Source organism: Ictidomys tridecemlineatus, chromosome 6 (genome assembly GCF_052094955.1).
Source record: "Ictidomys tridecemlineatus isolate mIctTri1 chromosome 6, mIctTri1.hap1, whole genome shotgun sequence".
NCBI classification, from domain to species: Eukaryota; Metazoa; Chordata; class Mammalia; order Rodentia; family Sciuridae; genus Ictidomys; species Ictidomys tridecemlineatus.
The window spans coordinates 74,593,306-74,611,984 of record NC_135482.1 but is presented as its reverse complement, the minus strand read 5'-3'; the positions used below and the strand labels follow the sequence as shown (position 1 = coordinate 74,611,984).

General features: G+C 33.8%; 1 protein-coding gene across 1 annotated transcript in view; it reads right to left on the bottom strand.

The window, feature by feature from the left end:
* Nucleotides 1–823: 823 nt before the first annotated feature.
* The window catches only part of Cpne8 (copine 8), a 194,583-nt gene continuing 176,727 nt past the window's right edge, over nt 824–18,679 (bottom strand). The window contains exons 17-20 of the mRNA XM_078014903.1: nt 17,076–17,178; nt 15,289–15,346; nt 10,248–10,321; nt 824–2,527 (exon numbers count right to left, since the gene is read on the bottom strand). Of these exons, the coding sequence (XP_077871029.1) occupies nt 2,339–2,527; nt 10,248–10,321; nt 15,289–15,346; nt 17,076–17,178 (424 nt within the window). The 3' untranslated portion in view covers nt 824–2,338. The remainder of the gene's footprint in view (nt 2,528–10,247; nt 10,322–15,288; nt 15,347–17,075; nt 17,179–18,679) is intronic.

Here is an 18,679-nt window from a genome sequence, read left to right as displayed (position 1 = left end):
GATCAGATGATGGAGAAGACTGAATATAAGGTGAAGAATGCATTGTGGAGATACAATGGTAATTTGAGGCTTTTATCAAGAGGACAACATTGAAAGTGCTGGAGATTCCCAAGGACACCCATTCCTAGATTGGAATTTGTTTTCTGTAGTAGAGTGGATGACTTGGATCTATTATTCATCTCTCAATATATACCTTTCTTTTTGCTCATTTTCTAATGTCTGAATTTCCCAATACCGAGTTTGTAGATGCAATAACTAGCATGCATTTGAGTTAATGCAAGGTGTTCCTGGAATTTTTTCATTGCACAGCACCTAATAGCCACTCAAAAACTGAAGTGAGTATAACAAATATTTTCACAATAGCAATGAGCTCTTATCTGATTAGCCTTATACAAATCACTTAATCCTTTCAGTCTTAGTTTCTTCATTTGGCCAATGAAGAGACAATACTAGACATTTTCTAATTTTACATAGAGAAGTAGCATCACATATATTTCTGATTATTCTCAGCCACACATACAATAAGATTTGTAATTGAGATTGCTCCTTTCCTGGCCATCTATTCCAACTTGGTCTGTGTACACTATTATTTAGATGAGAACATGTGCATTATTTTTTCTGGTGAGTCCAAAGAAAAGTAACTGATGTTTGATAAGAAGAAAATATTGATCATGTTTATTTTTTTTTGTTTTTTGAAAGGATGAATGAAAGTAAATAAAAAAATCTGCAGGTTAATAAATTAGACTGGCATAAATATTTGAGATGAGTAGAGGAAAGCATAAGACTTCATGTCACCCATACATGAAACATACAGAGCAAATAGTTATCCTTTTGAAGATTTTAATACAGACTTAAAAATGGACAATTTAATATTACAGTTATATACCATTGATTCTGTTAGATATGTGGATGAATGTGTTTGTTTTTCAGTAAAATAGTTTCATGCTTATAAAAGTCACCGTAGGTCAAGTTGGAACAAAGAGAACCACATACAGTAGAAATAAACCTGGTATTAAATAGGGTATAGGTAAGGAAAAAATATTATAAAGCAGTTACATTGTTGACACAAAAGAAAAATAAATAAAAAGACTTCTCTATGTTTTGAAGGCAATTCACAATCATTTCCAGGAATTCTGTGAGAGTTTAAGGCCATTTGTTCTAAAGAAATGCTTTAATTTAGACACAACTTCACAAAACTTTAATTCTTGTAAAAACTGTACATGCAAAAACTTTACAATTAATTGTGGACAGGCAGATCAGTATATAGGAGTAGTTTATTTCACAAATGTGTTGTGCACTAAGTCACATAGTTGTATATATTGAACTGGGAATTTCACAAAAGACTCCAGCCTGTGCACCCTGTGTGGCAAAGTGGAATGGTGAGAACAAGGAATTCCAATCAAGAGAGCCAGTATCCCTTTGAATTAAAATATCTAGACAAGATATAATGGAATAAAAAGTTTAAAACATCTGCTACATGGTTCATAGTTAAATAGTCTTGGTTTTTAGTCTTTCTAAACAGCATTATAAGGAAAGCTACTTTTTACATAATGTATTTTCTGTGCATTTACAGTTCACAATGTTTGACTTTTTATTACTTCTACTTAGCATTACAAAATATAAACTGACTGCTGTCTAAATTTAGAACCGGAAAAATTTGTGTTCTTATAGGATAGACATCTGCTAATCTTAAACTCCCATACTTGGCAAACATTGCAGAAAAATTAATTACTAAGCAGATGTGGCTTCTTAAGACAATTCAGTTTCTGAGAAATACAAGAGTATCTTCTTTCCCTATTTGCAAATGTATTTGTCCAGACAGTCATTCAAAGAGATATTGCTCTTGTGATTATAACTATTGCAATTTAGAAGACAAAGGATTCAATATTCAAAACTCTTATTCTTAAGAACAGTTATAAAAGTATTGAAATTTAAAAAGTAGTAACATGTAAACATTGATACAGAGAGACTGCTCTCCTATACATATAGCAGTCGAGGACAATATTTGAGTTAAAAACATAGTTTGTGCTTTTCCCAACAATACATTGGAAATTAGCTGTTCAGTCAAAAAAAAAAAAATTAAAGATTCAGAGAAGACATCCGTACTTTGCTTCAAGCATTTAAACATTTTTTCTGTTGCTCATGCAACAACCATATTTACAGTTTTGGTTTAGGAAGAGAATTAATTTTGGATCCAAGAAAGCACGTTAACTAGTACTGCTGAAACCAAACTGAGAGAAGTATCTTGATCCCTGGTTCATTACAGAGCACCAGGCACAAAGCATTGACTCAGCAGCTCTGACTGATGTGTAGGTAACACGAGCATCTGGGGGCACAGTCATATCTGTGTCTGCAACACATGTGTAGGTGGGGTGTATGGGGGAGGTGCAGGTGATGGCTTGATTCCTCGGGCTCTCATGTAGGAGAGAAACTGCTCGGGGATCTCAGCCAGGACATCTTTGGCCAGTCTAGCCATGCTCAGTATGTGGTTTCCACTTCTGTCAATGTAATCCCTGAATGGCACAAACTAAAACAGAGGCAAAAGAAAGTTATTTCATAGGCTCATAATCTCTATAAAAGACAAAACTCAGCACATGTAAACATTTGGTGGGAGGAGAGTCACGGAAGCCCAGGATAACCAGGAGATGAATGATAATAGTAAATTTAAAAATATTTGATATACTATAAGCAACTATAATAGTAAACAAATGCTTTTAATATATACTTTATCTAAAAAGGGATACAATTCTTTTCTTTTCTTTTTTTCCTGCAAAACTAATGCCACTTGGTCCTGACACACTGATTATGTTGCTACATGTGTTCTGCAATTTTGAGTCCTATATCCAGCCTGATGCCCCCAAAGGATGGAACATGTAACCTCTTCAGGGCTCAGAATCCTGTCAAATGGAATAAATACATGTCTAATTCAGTTCTGATCCAAAAGTATTACTCAATGCAGCATAAGGAGCAAATATTACTCAATTCAATGGAAAAAATATATATCATTAAACAATCCTAAGTACATGTATGAGGACACAAATGGTGTGACTCTACTTTATATACAACCAGAGACATGAAAAATTGTGCTCTATGTGTGTAATATTAATTGAAATGCATTCTGTTCTCATGTAAAACAAATTAGAACAAATAAATTAATAAAAAAACAACTATTGTTAGGAAACACAAAATGATCACATTGCTACAGTAAACCAAGTTAAGATTTTGAAAAATCAAATAGCAGGTGTAATGTCTGTAACAAAGTGAAAGCTGTCTCTTAAAAGGAGAAATTTACTCCAAATTTACTCCATTCTCTTTAAAAGAAGTCATGTTTGGGCTGGAGTTGTAGCTCAGTGATAGAGCACTTGAGTCACTAGTGTGAGGCACTGGGTTCAATCCTAGCACCACATTTAAAAAAAAAAAAAAAAAAGAACAAATAAAGCATTGAGTTCATATACAACTAAAAAAAAAAAACTAAAAAAAAAAAGAAGTCATGCTACAGGCAGAAGCATACCTTTGTCACTAAAATGTTATCCTGTTTTGCTATTAGGAGGAAAACTCAGAGCAGATTTCAAATCAGTGTGATAGAAAAGTGACACATCTTCCTTTTACCCCTAAAGGTAGCTAAGTCAGGGTAAGAAAAACTTAACAGTGAACGTAATTCACCTGAGAACAGGGAGGATGTGAACTTTTGTGATGTCACATTATATAGCTATGCACAACACTTGACATTTTTAACAAAACAGCAGAGAGGTGACAAAAAAAAGTTAAAGTTTATATTCTCTCTAAAACTTGAATTAGAAGAGTAAGAAAATACGAATCAACGTAGGTAAGGATTAAGAGGAAACAAATTACAATTGCAGTTATAGTTATTTTGTTCTTTAAAAGTCATGACATTTTACAAATTAACATTTAGGAATGTTGATACAGTTAGTATACATATAGCCATTTTTAAAACTATTTCTTTAAAGGTTTGGTTTTTTTGAAAACGTGTAGCTAAGATGTTCATTTCAGGAAAATAGAAAACAGTGGATATTTCTTTAGAAAAAGGGGAGATCATATCTGCTTGGGTCTTACCTCAACTCTGGTCTTTTAGTTTTGTTTGATTTTTTACCTCTTATCATACCATGGACATGAAACTTTTCTTTAAATCCTTTATTATCATACATTCTGGAATTGGACTTCTTAGATTTGAGGCCTGATTTTGGTACTCATTACCTGCATAGACTTGGGAAGATATGTTCCACTGTTGCCTCAGTTTCCTCTTCTATAAAATAACTTTAATGTATATAACATCTACTTCATTAGGTAGTTGCATTACATAAATTAATATATGAATTGTTTAAGACAGTGTTCAATCATAACATGTACCATATGTGATAGTTATCATTATCATCATTGCTAAGACTATTCACCCATTTGTTCATTCATTGAGTTATCAATATAAATTTGAGGCTTTTCTCAACGGCTTTCTATTCACACTCACATTAACCATTGAGAATAAAGAATTATCATATTTTATAATATAATATATATTTTATCTGATACTTAGATATATTTTATCTATCTCTAACTGAAGTACAATAGCAACTAATCTAAAACAGTAATTCATAGAATTTTGTTATGTTGAACACTTGTTTTTTTCATCTTACTAGCAGGTGTTATAGGATCTATAGGTTTTAAAAATTGAAGTAAATTAAAATTTATTTCAGACTTTTATGATTCTCTAGAATGTCACAACTACAGGTTCCCAGCCACTGTTCTCACATCTCACACACTTATACAGATTTGTAAAGTCTCCTTATAAATGATGGGTAAGAAAGAAACCCTACTTTTCAACCAAGCATGGGAATATATATCTCATATAATTTAGGCATGTCAGCTGGGGTCATAGACTCTAATGTGCCACTTGAGCCCGAGGTTGAGAATCGCTGTCCCAGCAAGTCACTGTCCTCCACAGAAGCACATTTCATCCTACATATATGTGGGGAGTGGAAAAAAAAGTTGGGAACTTTCTCCTCACTAACCTAAATGATCTATATCTTTTCCAAAGGAACATTCAATTTTTCAGTCCACTCTATACGTGAGAAATGAAAATGGCAAATGACTCTTCATTTCCTTTACCTCTTATTAGTGTCATATTTTATAGTTTTCATGATGAAATATGCCCTCATTTTTCTTGGAAGATGGATCATGGCCTTCTACCATTAGAGATTCCTACTCAACTACTCAGGACACTATTTTCTCTTTAAACCTCATTTCTGAGTCCTCAACTTGGGGACTTCTTGTTCAAAAAAAATTCCCACACATTTGTGGCTGCAGATTGACTATGAATTCAGCTGGACCCTTAAAACATTCAAATTAAATAATAAATAAATAGACAAATTTTCACTCTTTAATAATTTATTACATTCATATGATAAATATCAATAAATGCATTCTGTACTTTATACAAATATGGTATCCTTTATACTCTACATCCTTTTCTCAAAATCCACAAGTATAAGGAAAACATTCCACATGGCTGCTCTAATGGCTGGCTTTGCCTGTTTGTGAAAACAAGTTGGAATTAGTTCGGGCAAATGGGCTTTTAGTTGCTGTTCTGCTCAATTTTGTTTGATTGTTCCTACTGTGCAGAGCTCCATTAGTGATTTTCAAGTCTAAGCCTTCAAGGTTATTATTCTCCTTTTAATGGAAAATATGATTTAAATATAATTTTTCAGGAAATGATATGCTGGTCAGCAACTGCATGCAGCTAGCAATAATGGCACTGAGTTATACACAATGGTCAATCCACAGCACAAACAAACAAACAAATAAAAAGCCTTTGCATATATTGACTTGCGGAAATAACTCACTTAAGTTTTAGAATAACAACCACAGGAACTCATCTTGCTTACTGTTTATATTATAGTCATATGAAATTGAATCCCAAGGCAATGAGACATAATCACTCATGAGATTCACTACATGTGTCAAGGTACAACTACTTGAAATGGTGACAAGCAACTGCCTTCCCATCACACTGTGCCAACACACTAGCCGATGATAATAATTGATATTGATATTGATATTAGTGTATTTACTGAGCAACTCTTCAGTGGAAGGACTTCTGCTAAGGGATGTTTAGTATAATACCTCATTTAATTTTCACAAGTGTCTATCCATATTTTAAATTTACATAAGAGGAAACTGAAACTCAAGATGGTTTAATTAACTCACCTCTCAGACAGTAACAAGTGTCATTATTTGAACCTAAATTAATCCAACTCTGATCCATTATCTACTATAGGAATCTGAAAAAGGGAATAGATCCCAATAATGTTTAGAATTTTGCATTTTAAGGGAGTAGGTATGTTATCATAGAACACAGGTTTGGGAACCAGAATGGTGTTGGAAATCTCGACCTATCAATTTATGACTTAAGCAACCTGGCATAGTTGTTTAGCTTCCCAAATTAGGTCACAGTTTCTGTATGTGCAAGAGAATGTAGGCAAAAAGAAACTAGCATGTTTAGGAGGATATAAGATGATACGGGAACAAAGTGAAAAAGAGGAAACTAGTTCAGGTGTGGGAGTGAGGGCAAGACAGAGGGAAATTTTAAAATGGAAGATTTCCATCAGTACAGATGAGGCAAATGACATCAGAGGTAAAATGACAACAGAATAAGAGTAAATATTATGAGATTATGTGATACAAGTACAGTTAACTTGTCTACATAAAATCTATTATGTTTGTGTGTGTATTTAGCTGAAGAGGAAAACTGGGGTCAGGTCATAGAGACTCTTAAATGCTATGTTGATGTTTTAGAATCAAAGTTATACAGAATACTTCAGAATATTACAATCAGATATATTAGAATTAAATCCAGATTCCACTTCTTGTTAGCTGTGTGATTATGGACAAGAGAAAATTGAACTCATTTTTTTTTTCTTTTGTAAAATATAGTAATCCAAGTACCCGTTTCATAAAGCTAATTAAGGAGGGAGTTATGTAATGCTGTACCAAGACCAGCACATAAAGCATGTCCGAGTTAGAAATTCTACTCTGAGAAGAAGCTGTTGAAGATTTGATGTAAAAATAAATACCCAATCTACTATCCTCGACTCCCTCGACTCTCTGCTGAACCTCAACTACATATTATTTGTAGTCCTAGGCTTTTGTTTGTTTACGAGAGAAATCTGTTTTATTTGTGGTTTATTTAACATGATTAGCTTCAAAATGTAAGAAATGGAAAGAAGAGAAAAAAATAAAGGAGTCTAAATGGACCCTGTTCTCTGGTAATAGTTTAGCTAGTTTGTTTATAGATATTTTCTGGCCAAGAGGAGATGGACAATATTAAGGGAAGATTGACAACATTATCCTAGATGTGCCCCTGCAACCTCAATATTCTAAATATTCAAAAATGCTTCTATTCTTGAAAATAACTCCTTTAAAGCAGTTTACAAAGGCTGGGAGAACATGGACAGCTTTGAAGGTGGAATATTTAACCTTATTCAAGATGTGAGACAAGATGCCAGTTCTTCAACATAATGTAAATGTTTGGCTTGCTTACTATTTTGAAAAGGTCAATCCCCATTGAGGAACATCTCTGTGAAATTAGGAAGAGTGCATAAAATCTCCTTAACTGAATAATGAAATGTAAAACCAGATGTCCCTTGTCATTAGGGGGCTCCTCATTTGCTGGCTATACTGTAATTTCCTGTCCACATCTCTAAGAATGCTCTACTTTTTTGGCTCAGTGTTTTGTGGCAGAATCCTTCAAGTGATTGCCTGTATCCCCAGGTGTGTTCAAAACCTTTGGGGATCCCAGTATCACTGAAGGACTGGTTATAAGGATTCTGATTCTCAAGAACAGGAAAACTTAAATAATTACACTAACATATATGTCTATGCTGGTAGACAACAAGTATTTTATGTTGTTGCTTCTTCTGAGACTCATCATGGGAAGAGCAAAGATGAAGGAGCTTGAGTTCACACACAATGAAACAAAGGCCACTAGAGATTTACTGGCTTCTTCAAGATCATGTCAAAATTGTACTTTCACAGAGATATGGGTCCTATCTTAATATTCTACTCAATGGAGTAAATCCACTGAGAGCCTAGTTGCATAATAAAGGGCATTGTTTTTATAAATGCAAGCAGGCATAACTCTTTGTTATCACTCACATATCAATTCTTTTAAAGAAAATCTTAGTGAGATGAACAATCTTGGCTACTTCCTGGGGGAGGAAGTAGTATACTAAGTTTCTCTCAAGCATCATCTAGAAGGAACTATGAGATATAAGGTGTCCCTTGCTAATTTCATAACAATGCATTACAACAGCAACATGACACATTCTAAATGAGTTCAAATTCATACTTCCCTCTGGGTAATGTGATTTCTTGGAAACTGTGAGCCGGACATTACAGAAAGCTTTTAGATAAAGTGTGTAATTACTTGGACTTATAATTATACTGATGAGGTTGGTGAATAATTATATGTTTATGAAAAAAACACCATGAGATTCTTAAATAGATGACATCAACACGTCATCTTTCTCAGGTGCTTTTAGTCTATAATCATTTATTGTATATCTGTGTGCTTTTTACTTTACCAATTATGTTAGAGTGAAAGTTTAAATCATATTCAATTATTTAAAAAAATATATATGGTTGTTTCTGTTTTAAAATTTAATTTTACTAATTAATGCAAAAGTGTTTTTTAATCTTTAGGAACATTATTGCTCTTTACATGATCATATTCATAAATTGATTTAAACTGACATTATTTTCTCTTTCACTATATTAATCATTTTTGTTGTTTTAGTGACTTCTACTTCAGAAATATATTTTATGTAAGTCATCTCACTTAATTTTCACAATGCTATTTACCTTGCAGAACACTGAAATTTTGAGAGTTTATCCAATTATCACAAGTCAGGATTTGAACCAAATTCTGAATGATTCCAAATTATATTCTCTTAATAGGTAAATATATAAGTTTGATTATTTTGGAGATCGTACTGAAGTCCATTGTTTGCTCATCCAAAAACTTCTATATACTGTGCTTAAATAATACTAAGACCCTCTTCATTTCCTAGTTAAAAGATGTGCTTCACAGCCTTTTCCCCTTTGCATAACCTAAAAAGTATGGACACTCTAAAACATGCAACTGTTTAGTTGAATTAACTCCTTGCTTTCAATTATACATTTTAACTGAATCTTTGATTATTGAATGCTTTCATTCTATTCACTCCCCAAACAGTAGTCAGCAGTTCTTTTTTTTTAAATACACAACAGCAGAATGCAATGCAATTCTTATTACACATATAGAGCACATTTTTTCATATCTTTGTATATAAAGTATGTTCACGCCAATTCATGTCTTTATATATGTACTTTGTTTTTTTGCATTACAATTCTTATTACACATATATACCACAATTTTTCATCTGTTTGTATATAAAGTAGGTTATTTCTTAATTCTAACATATTCTATATGTAAAACTTATGACTATAACATATTGTTATATATTTTATACACACATATTACATATATGTAATTTTAAGATCTATTTCTTCACTTTCCTCACCATAATCTAGAGGGGAAATGTGACAATAATTATAATCTTTTTGTAACTATTTTATTTGTACATTTTTTACTATGTTTACTTAATCTGGATATATATTAGCTGTTTTAAAACACTTAATTTTTCCTGAGGACTAAAGAATGAATAGACAGGCATAATTTAAAAGACTGTTATGTTTCTAGCTTCTGATTTTACTGAAGGTCACAATGATGTTTTCTGAAAATAGTAAAGTAGGAAAAACACTTATTAGTAAATCCACTTATCCAATGAACCTAAAGGAAGAGAAGTGCTTAATATACATCTCACAGAGAAATAACCAACTTAATTAAACAGAACCTAAAATTTCTGATTTCAATTTAAGTAAGTTGCTTATTTTAAATTAGAGCAGACATGGGCTCTTCACAATGAACAAAACATAATTTCTGCTTAGTTCCTCCTCCGCCTTCTTTCTTTTTTTGGAGGTACCAGAGATTGAACTCTGGGACACTTGGCCACTGAGTCACATCCCCAGCTCTATTTTGTATTTTATTTAGAGACAGGGTCTCACTGAGTAGCTTAGTGCCTCACTTTTGCTGAGGCTGGCTTTGGAATCATGAACCTCCTGCCTCAGGCTCCCCTCAGCCACTGAGATTACAACCATGCACCACTGCACCTGGCAATTTTTGCTTAGTTTCTTACCTGCACAATGTCCCTTTCGGCATATTTTCCTCTGGAGGAGACTCTTACGTCATCACCATCCAATTCAACCATTGCTTAAAAATAAAATACAATCAATGATTTATTCAGTATATTTTTATCAAAATTTAAAACTATAGACAGTAAGACATCAGTATATATATGTACACAGCAATATGTTCTATGTAATGACAGCAAGCCTGCCACCTTCATCTCTTCATTTATTTCTCCCACAAAACATGACTGAGCACACCACTTTTTGATAAAAGCAAGACAAGACCTTGAATGGCCCTTTCAGATAGGCAGAGCCAGTACATTCAGGAACAGTCTTTGGGTCCATCTCTCTCTCCTATAGGTTCTAAACTTTAGTTACATGCTTTTATGACTGATTGGGCAAGTAATATTAGCCCATTAAATTTTAATTTTTCTTTCCAATTTAAGAAATTTGGCAGCAATTTTAGAATTCTGGATGCCAAGTTACACTGCATTCTCATCGGAACTACAACAAAGTTATATGTCCACATTGCCCAATTTTTACTTTATAAATAAATTACAAAATAAAGTGATATTTTATCAGTCCTTATACTGATTGGATAGTTGGGTTTTTAGAAAGTCTGTCTTGTTGTTGTTGGTGATGGTGAAGAAGTAATTTCAGCATTGCATAGATCAGCTGGTATTTGGAAATGCTGTGATATAATGGGCAGCTGGTGGCACAGAATGCTATGCTGTGATTTAAGAACATTTTCCAGAGTTTATTAAGTTTTCAGTGAGAATTTTCTAAATAATTAATTACATGAGGGATGCTAATTTGTGCTTAAAGTATAATTCTGTTACTTATAATTCATTTTGTATACACATGACATTCACCAGACTCCAGAGAGCCACTTGCAATTATGTTTGCCTCTTTACCTCCCAAAACAAAATAGTCCTCAGTCAGAATACAATCCACCTCTTCACTATTTTCTTCAGTCCTTGGATAATGTATTTGAGTTAAAAAACATTGTTTTCAATTTTATCTTTCTATATATGTTTGTGTGTCAAAGTTTTGGCTGAAGTAACACTAGTACGTACATCAGAGAGCAAGCATTCAACAATTTGCTTAGATATACCACACAAGTCATAATTTTGTAAGATGTATACATTATCAATAATAAGTTAATGAACTTATTTAAAATACAAAAGACTTATATTTTCTCCTCTATTTCTTAGGATATAAATAGGATGTTAAAATATTTTCAATACTCACTTCCTATTTCAACTAGGTTAGCTTTCATAATTTTCATTATTACTTTGAGACAAAATGGCACATTGTACCTGGGCACAGTGGCCACACCTATAATTCCAGTGACTTGGGAGACTTAGGCAGGCAGACTGCAAGTTTGAGACCAGCCTCAGCAACTCAGCAAGGACCTAAGCAATTTAGTGAAACCCTGTCTCAAAGTAAAAAAAAATAAAAAGGGATGGGGATGTAGCTCAATGATATAGCACCACTGGATTCAATCCCCAGTGCAAAACAAGCAACTGCACATTGATAGTGACAGGTCAGCAATCACAGAAAATTAGCACCACTGGATTCAATCCCCAGTGCAAAACAAGCAACTGCACATTGATAGTGACAGGTCAGCAATCACAGAAAATTCTCCTTTATTCTCTAATATATTAATAAGCTACAATAAGTACCCTGTGCTCACTCTAAAATGGGAAACAAGAATCCAGTGATAATCTAGGTCTCACCTTCCATAGTCCTCTACAATATCTATCGGTCTTTGAGAATGTTTCATTATCATTAATGAAGACAATGACAGTAATTCAGGTAATCCATATAAGGATGAGATCTTATTAAGCATATCTTTCTTTTCAACGTCCCCTTTGGGTTAAAAGGTTTTAGGCAGCAAGAGCTGGAGGCTCTGCATTTGAGAGAAGGAGAAGGAATGGTGTGCAAGTAGTGAGGGGCCACATCCACTCTTCAGGTTTTCAGACCATCTTATTCTCAAGGAGGCAGAGATTATGAGTCCCATTCCCTACAGGTATCCCAGCCCAGAAAGAGGTGCAGGAGAGACAGACCTGCACTTCTTTCTAGCCATGAGAGAAAATGAATTTAGAATCCTTTCTATTTACTCCTTCCTCAACTTTCATCAAAGCTGATGGCCAGATGCCGCTTTAAGTTTACTCTTTGACTGTCTTTTAAGGATAAAGAAACCATATTTGGAGAAATCATTTTTTATTAATGAAGGTGCTTTATATTGGAGAGGAAAGTCACCAAGGAAAATTACAAAGAGCATTTAAAACTATTCTTATTAAAATATAGAAGTGGCTGGGTGCAGTGACACATGCCTGTAATCCCCTTGGCTTGGGAGGCTGAGGCAGGAGGATCATGAGTTCAAAGCCAGCCTCAGCAACTTAGCGAGGCCCTAAGCAACTCAGCAAGACTCTGTCTCTAAATAAAATATATAAAAAAGCTGGAGATATAGCCCAGTGGTTAAGCAGCCCTAAATTCAATCCTGAGCGCACGTGCACACCCCGCCCCCCACATATATACACATTGCACACACATGTGTATAAATGAATGAGAATATTCACTAAACTAATAGTTTATTCTTATTTCCTCTCTTCTCAAGAACAGATAGAAAATTTTGCATTTCTTGTTCATGCCAACCATGTCTTTCTGATTAAAACTGTGTAGATGTAGACTTATGTGATTAACAGATATAATCTGCAATTTGGATTTCATTCTTTACTTTGCTGGATTATATATATGAAATGTAAATTTATTCTATGGTGGATTTCAAAGTTCCAAAAGAGGATCTTCTGATAGAATAGCAGTAATCTGACTGTAAGTCAGAGATTTTTCTATATTATGTATTATTGTCTCCTAACAGGATAGTTGACTTTTCTAGTACTCTTGAGTATCCTGAAAGTTTTCCATCCTATTAAAAGTTCTTTCTGGTGAAAATAGAAACCAGGTGTTGCATGATACTAATTCCATATTCACATATTCCCCAGGGAAAGTTTCAGTCTAGTTTCCTGGAGGGAATTCTACTGGGAAGGTAATGCATGATCCTAATTCCATATTCACATGTTCCCCAGGGAAAGTTTCAGTCTAATTTCCTGGAGGGGATTCTACTGGGAAGGTAACTTCCCTTTCTATGGGTAACCACCACATGCTGAGAGAGGAGTGAGTCATAGAATTACTAAGATTAGGAGAAAAAAATAAACTTGACTTCCCCTATCCTTGGAATAAATGTAGTTTCTCCCACGGAATGTTTACCAGCTAAAGTTCTACCCCATCAGGAGATCTGCAGATAACAATGAGGTCATTTAATCTATAGGTAATGGAAAGTCCAACTCTGTTCACAGGATCACCCCATATCTCAAATTCTGCATTGCTGGTAATATAAGCTGACATGCTGGTCTGAGTGATGCCTGAATATTTTTTTTTTCCCAATTAGTTCAGAATCAGGGAGGGAAATGATGAATTATACCTCAAAACATAACAAATTCATTGGGAACAAAAGAAAAAAGAAGATAAATAGATGTGGCTGTGGGATGAGGGTAGTGTCCAGATGGTTGTACCTGCTGTTCTTCATAGAAATACATGACCAAAAATATCAGGAAAGTGCTTTGTAGTCATGCACCATGTGTGGGGGTTCTTGAACAAGAAGAAGGGACTGAGGTTGACTATCACGGAGGTCATACACTTAACAGCAAAATTCTATAGGTGTCTGGAGACCTGAGATGTACCCATGAGTGGTGAGTCATTTAGAGCTAAAAGCAAACAATAGCTGAAGAAAAAATGAGCTTAGTCCAGCAATCAGCAATGTTCGTGAATCACAGTCCATCACTGATGACTGCACGTTATCAGGTGCACAAGCATCGAAAAGAAGGCATTCCTAGCTCCAGAGAGGTGTTTCAAATTCACGCTTGAAGTACTATGTAAGCTGATGCAAACACTGAGAGAAAATATTAGCAGAAGCAGTAGTAGTCAGGACTAAATGACTTTTGCTTTAGAAACTGTAAGATAATGATCATGAAAAGGATGATCAGTCAAGCAAAAAATCTAAGGGAATCCAGAGTCAGCCAGATAGCTTTGCCCCTTGTGCTGTATCAGAGACTGACAGATCAGCACTATCCTTAGGCAGGGAGTCTGCTGGTTAAACAAGAATCACCCGGTCATAATCATACTCAAATGAGCCACATATGTGCCTAATTTAACCAGTAACTTACCAAGGATGGTTCCAAACATTCTAAAAATATTTTCATTTCCAAAGTCCCGAGCTAAATAAATAGCCATTGTTAATAAAAATACTAGAACCACGTGAATGTTCTATGGTTCAGCACAGTTTCTTAAAAGGAATTCACCAGATGACTAGAAACAGATTATGCCTAGTTTACCCAGATCACTAGTTACAAAACACCTGAAACTTAATTGACATTTGAATGAGGCCGGGGTCCACAAAGAAAACCACTCATGAACCAATTTAGCATAATCATCTAAGGTCTCATTAAATTTCAGCTGGTCAGTTCCAATTCGTTTTACTTTGCTCTTTCACATGACAGCACTTCTCTATTTATAAAACTAATGTCTATCAACAAACCAGGGTCTGGAAACTTATTAAATTAACATATTATGCTTATTTAACATTTCTTTTCACAACTTGATGATTTATTAATTTAGCGCTCATCCTTAAAGGTTTTTAGTGAACTCAGAATGTGTTTTGCCTCGGGAACCAAAACTCAATTTATCACCCTGTCAGTCTTAAATATTATTTTGAGGTATAAACTATCGCTAATGAAATGGTAAGTTACACGTTGAATTAATCTGAAAACTAGGGAGAGAATGTCCTATTTGGAAGACAGTACCTTTTACTTTGTTTCCCTTAACAGACATCATCATGAACTGTCTATTTTTATGTTTACCTGGAAATTGTATCCAAACCCAAACAACCACATCCTTCTACAAAGGAAAAAACAATAAAAGTCTATGAGCTTGACATATCAAACTCAATAGATTTCCAAGGAATGCTATTGCAATTTTACTACTTACCATCAAATTCAGCTGGTCCAACACCCACTATAATGATTGACATTGGAAGTTTTGAGGCCTTTGGAAAAAAAAAAACACAATTAGCTTTCAATTGAGAAACTTAGTTATTAAGAAGAAGAAAATAATATTCTGAATTTGATTTGATGTTTTCACAGCTGTTCATTAACACAGTTTTTAAACGTATCCAAAATTATTAATAGAATGATATACTTGATTCCACTCTTATCCTTTCCAAACTCTTTAAGTATGTTAACCCAGTAGAGCATTCTTCAGGAATAACCAGCTCTATACAAAACCAAGGAACGTATACTTTCATTGCTATTTTTAGCCAAAATCTTTCTAAGCTGATGTTGGGTGTCTTTAGTTGGTTTTTCATTTTCTTTCTCCTCCCTGGATCTATCAGTTGCTAAGGGATGGAGGGGAACCAAATCATTGCCAGATTCATGAAATAGTACTACCATATTTTACTTCATTTATACCAAAGGTTAGAAAAAGCCATTTTCACAGTAAATGAGGAAAAAAAAATGATCACTATAGAAAATAATTTTCAGAATTCTTAATTTATGTATTAAATATCCAGGAAATTGTGAGGGATACTGAATGTTTGATGTTTTTCCATCATTTGTATTACTTAATTTATATTATCACCTTAAATATTTAAATGGCAAGAAGGTGAGATCCAGCAACAGATAGATGGCACTCTATAGCAAACACATTTTCAGTCTTAAAGTCAATAAATTATGAATAATTGTTTCTCAGTGCATCATGTCCAATTAGTTAATACCTAAATTATTAAGTCCATATTTTAAAGTGCAAACTAATGCCGCTGATGAAAGCATCAAGGAAATAGATAAATTCCAAGCATGTCTAGTTAAAAACACATAAACAAAAATTTGTCTGCCTTTACCACCTTTTTGTATGTTTGTTTTTTCTAAGAAAATCTATAAAGCATTTGATTTTCCCCACATGTAACTGTTTTTTTTCCTTACACCAAACAGTTGTATTTCTCTGTGTTTTTATTAAAACTAATTTTTCATTAAATGTCTACATTGTGCCAATCATTGCTAAGCCTAGGTGTAGAAGGTGAGTAAAAGTGGACATGATTTAATAGTTTATCATCCAGTAAATAAAGACTTCTATAGACAATTTAGAACAGAACTGGGCACAGTGGTATATGCCTGTAATCAAAATAACTTGGAAGGCTGAGGAAGGAGGATTGAAAGATAAAGTCCAGCCTTAGCAACTTAGCAAGATCCTATCTCCAAATGAGAAATAAAAAGGACTGGAGATGTAGCTCAGTGATAAATCATCCCTAGGTTCAACCCCCAGTACTATAAAAATTTTTTTAAATATATAGTAATAGAAACTAAACATACAATTAAGAATTAAAATGAGGATGGTTTTTAAATCAAGTCCAGTTCTATAGAATTAGACAGCACAATTCTGTAACTGGAATGCAAATGTTAAGAAATAATCTTTACAAGTCATAACACTGCATACAATTATATCAACTAACAGAGGTAAATACACTAACGCACATTACGCTAATACTGCTACTTTCTGTTTTCAAGGCAAGAATTTTGTGCCAGTTGAACTATTTACCCAGACATGTCCTTATGGATCAATGGTAAAGATATACATGAATTATCTGGATAAGGTTAAGAATGCAATCTGCTGCAAAGGTATGGGCATATTATTTCACTGTTATGTCACCTAAAATAAATTCTGTTCTCAACCTAAGGGGCCCCATGCTATTCCTTAGCCCAAGACTCCAGATCCCTACTCACATTAACTATGGACTCCTTGGTTTGAGCCATGTCAGAGATAACACCGTCTGTCACAATCAGGAGCACAAAATACTGAGAACCATCCTTCACAGAAGAAGCATATCTGTAAAATTAAGGAATACTATGGTAAATAAAACATTGTATCTCCATATGATGGTTGCTAAATAACAACAGTAAATAAACCTTTTAATCTTGAGAAAATATTTAGACATGTTAGAAGTCTGTACAATGCAAACTCTTGTGAAAACACTTTTCTGAAATAACACACTGGAATAACAGCAACATTAGTGCCTGCTGGCACACAAAAATATATGAATGCCTTAGAAGTTTGTTTTTAATAAAAATTTTACTAAGATGAGGGCTGGTTTAGCACAATGGGATACACAAGGGTTTTGGAAATAGACTTGCCCTGACTAAGCAACATATTATGATCTTCAATAAATTATGTGAGCTGTCTGAACTGTTATTTTGTTATCTTGAAAAATCAGATAATAACAGATCTCTATATTGTTGGATGAAGTAATAAAGAATTGCATGTATGGTACTCAATATATAATAAAATTCAATGTTATAATAAAATAAATATAATAATAAAATGATTCCTGTTTGGAACAATATAGAGGTGATGATTGCACAAACATTGTGAACATACTAAATACCTTTAAAATGTACACCTTAAAATGGTTAATTTTATAGAATAGAAATTTCACCTCAATAAAAAAAATGTAATAGAAGAAATGCCTTTTGACATACCCACAGTTCAAGTTCTTAATACACACATAATTGATGAAAATGGGAAGAAAATTATAATATGGAAAAAATTACATGTAGAATAATTACATTCTAGTGCTTAAAGTTTATCAGAATTCTCACCAAATAATAACTCAGAGGCAGATTTTATGAATTTGCTACATTTTACTATATTTCTTCTTTTCCTGTTCTTCATTCTAGATTCGTAGTCAATATTGTCAACTAGATAATTTTTATGAGTTCTGTGCCTGACCAGAATGCAATCCATGTGCAGTAACAAACACTCACTGGTCCTTGTAAGAGACATATAGTGAACAGGGAAACTATGGTCCAAGTTTCTAAAAAATTATCAGAATCACTGAATTAAAAAAAATTCCATTGACTGGCCAATTAAATTCCTTCCAATCTGAAGGACCCCAAAGGATCCTGTTTGAACAGGTTGCGGGACAGACAAATAGCACATCATCCCAGTGAACAATATTTTTCTTGGACTGGAGAGTTAGCAACCATATGAATTAAAAAAATATATTTACTAGTTTCTTAGGTGCTACTGAAACTAATATGTATGCATGCTTCTAATAAAATGACAGGTAACTTTCTGGACTGATGAAGAGAATATGAACAACTTGAGGGTTAAGGAAGGTGCATTAATTTGATTGTGCTACAACCAATGGGAAACAATGCAAAGCAGTTAGGAACCTACTTAATATTTTAATGAAATCTCACAACACTCAGGAATTCAATTTTTACTATTTAAATAGCAGCATTTTTAAAAGCATTCTTACTAGCCCTAATTCTGAAACATGGGAGTTTTACCTTTTGTGTAATTAAAGGAAGGTTAGAAATAGTAGTGG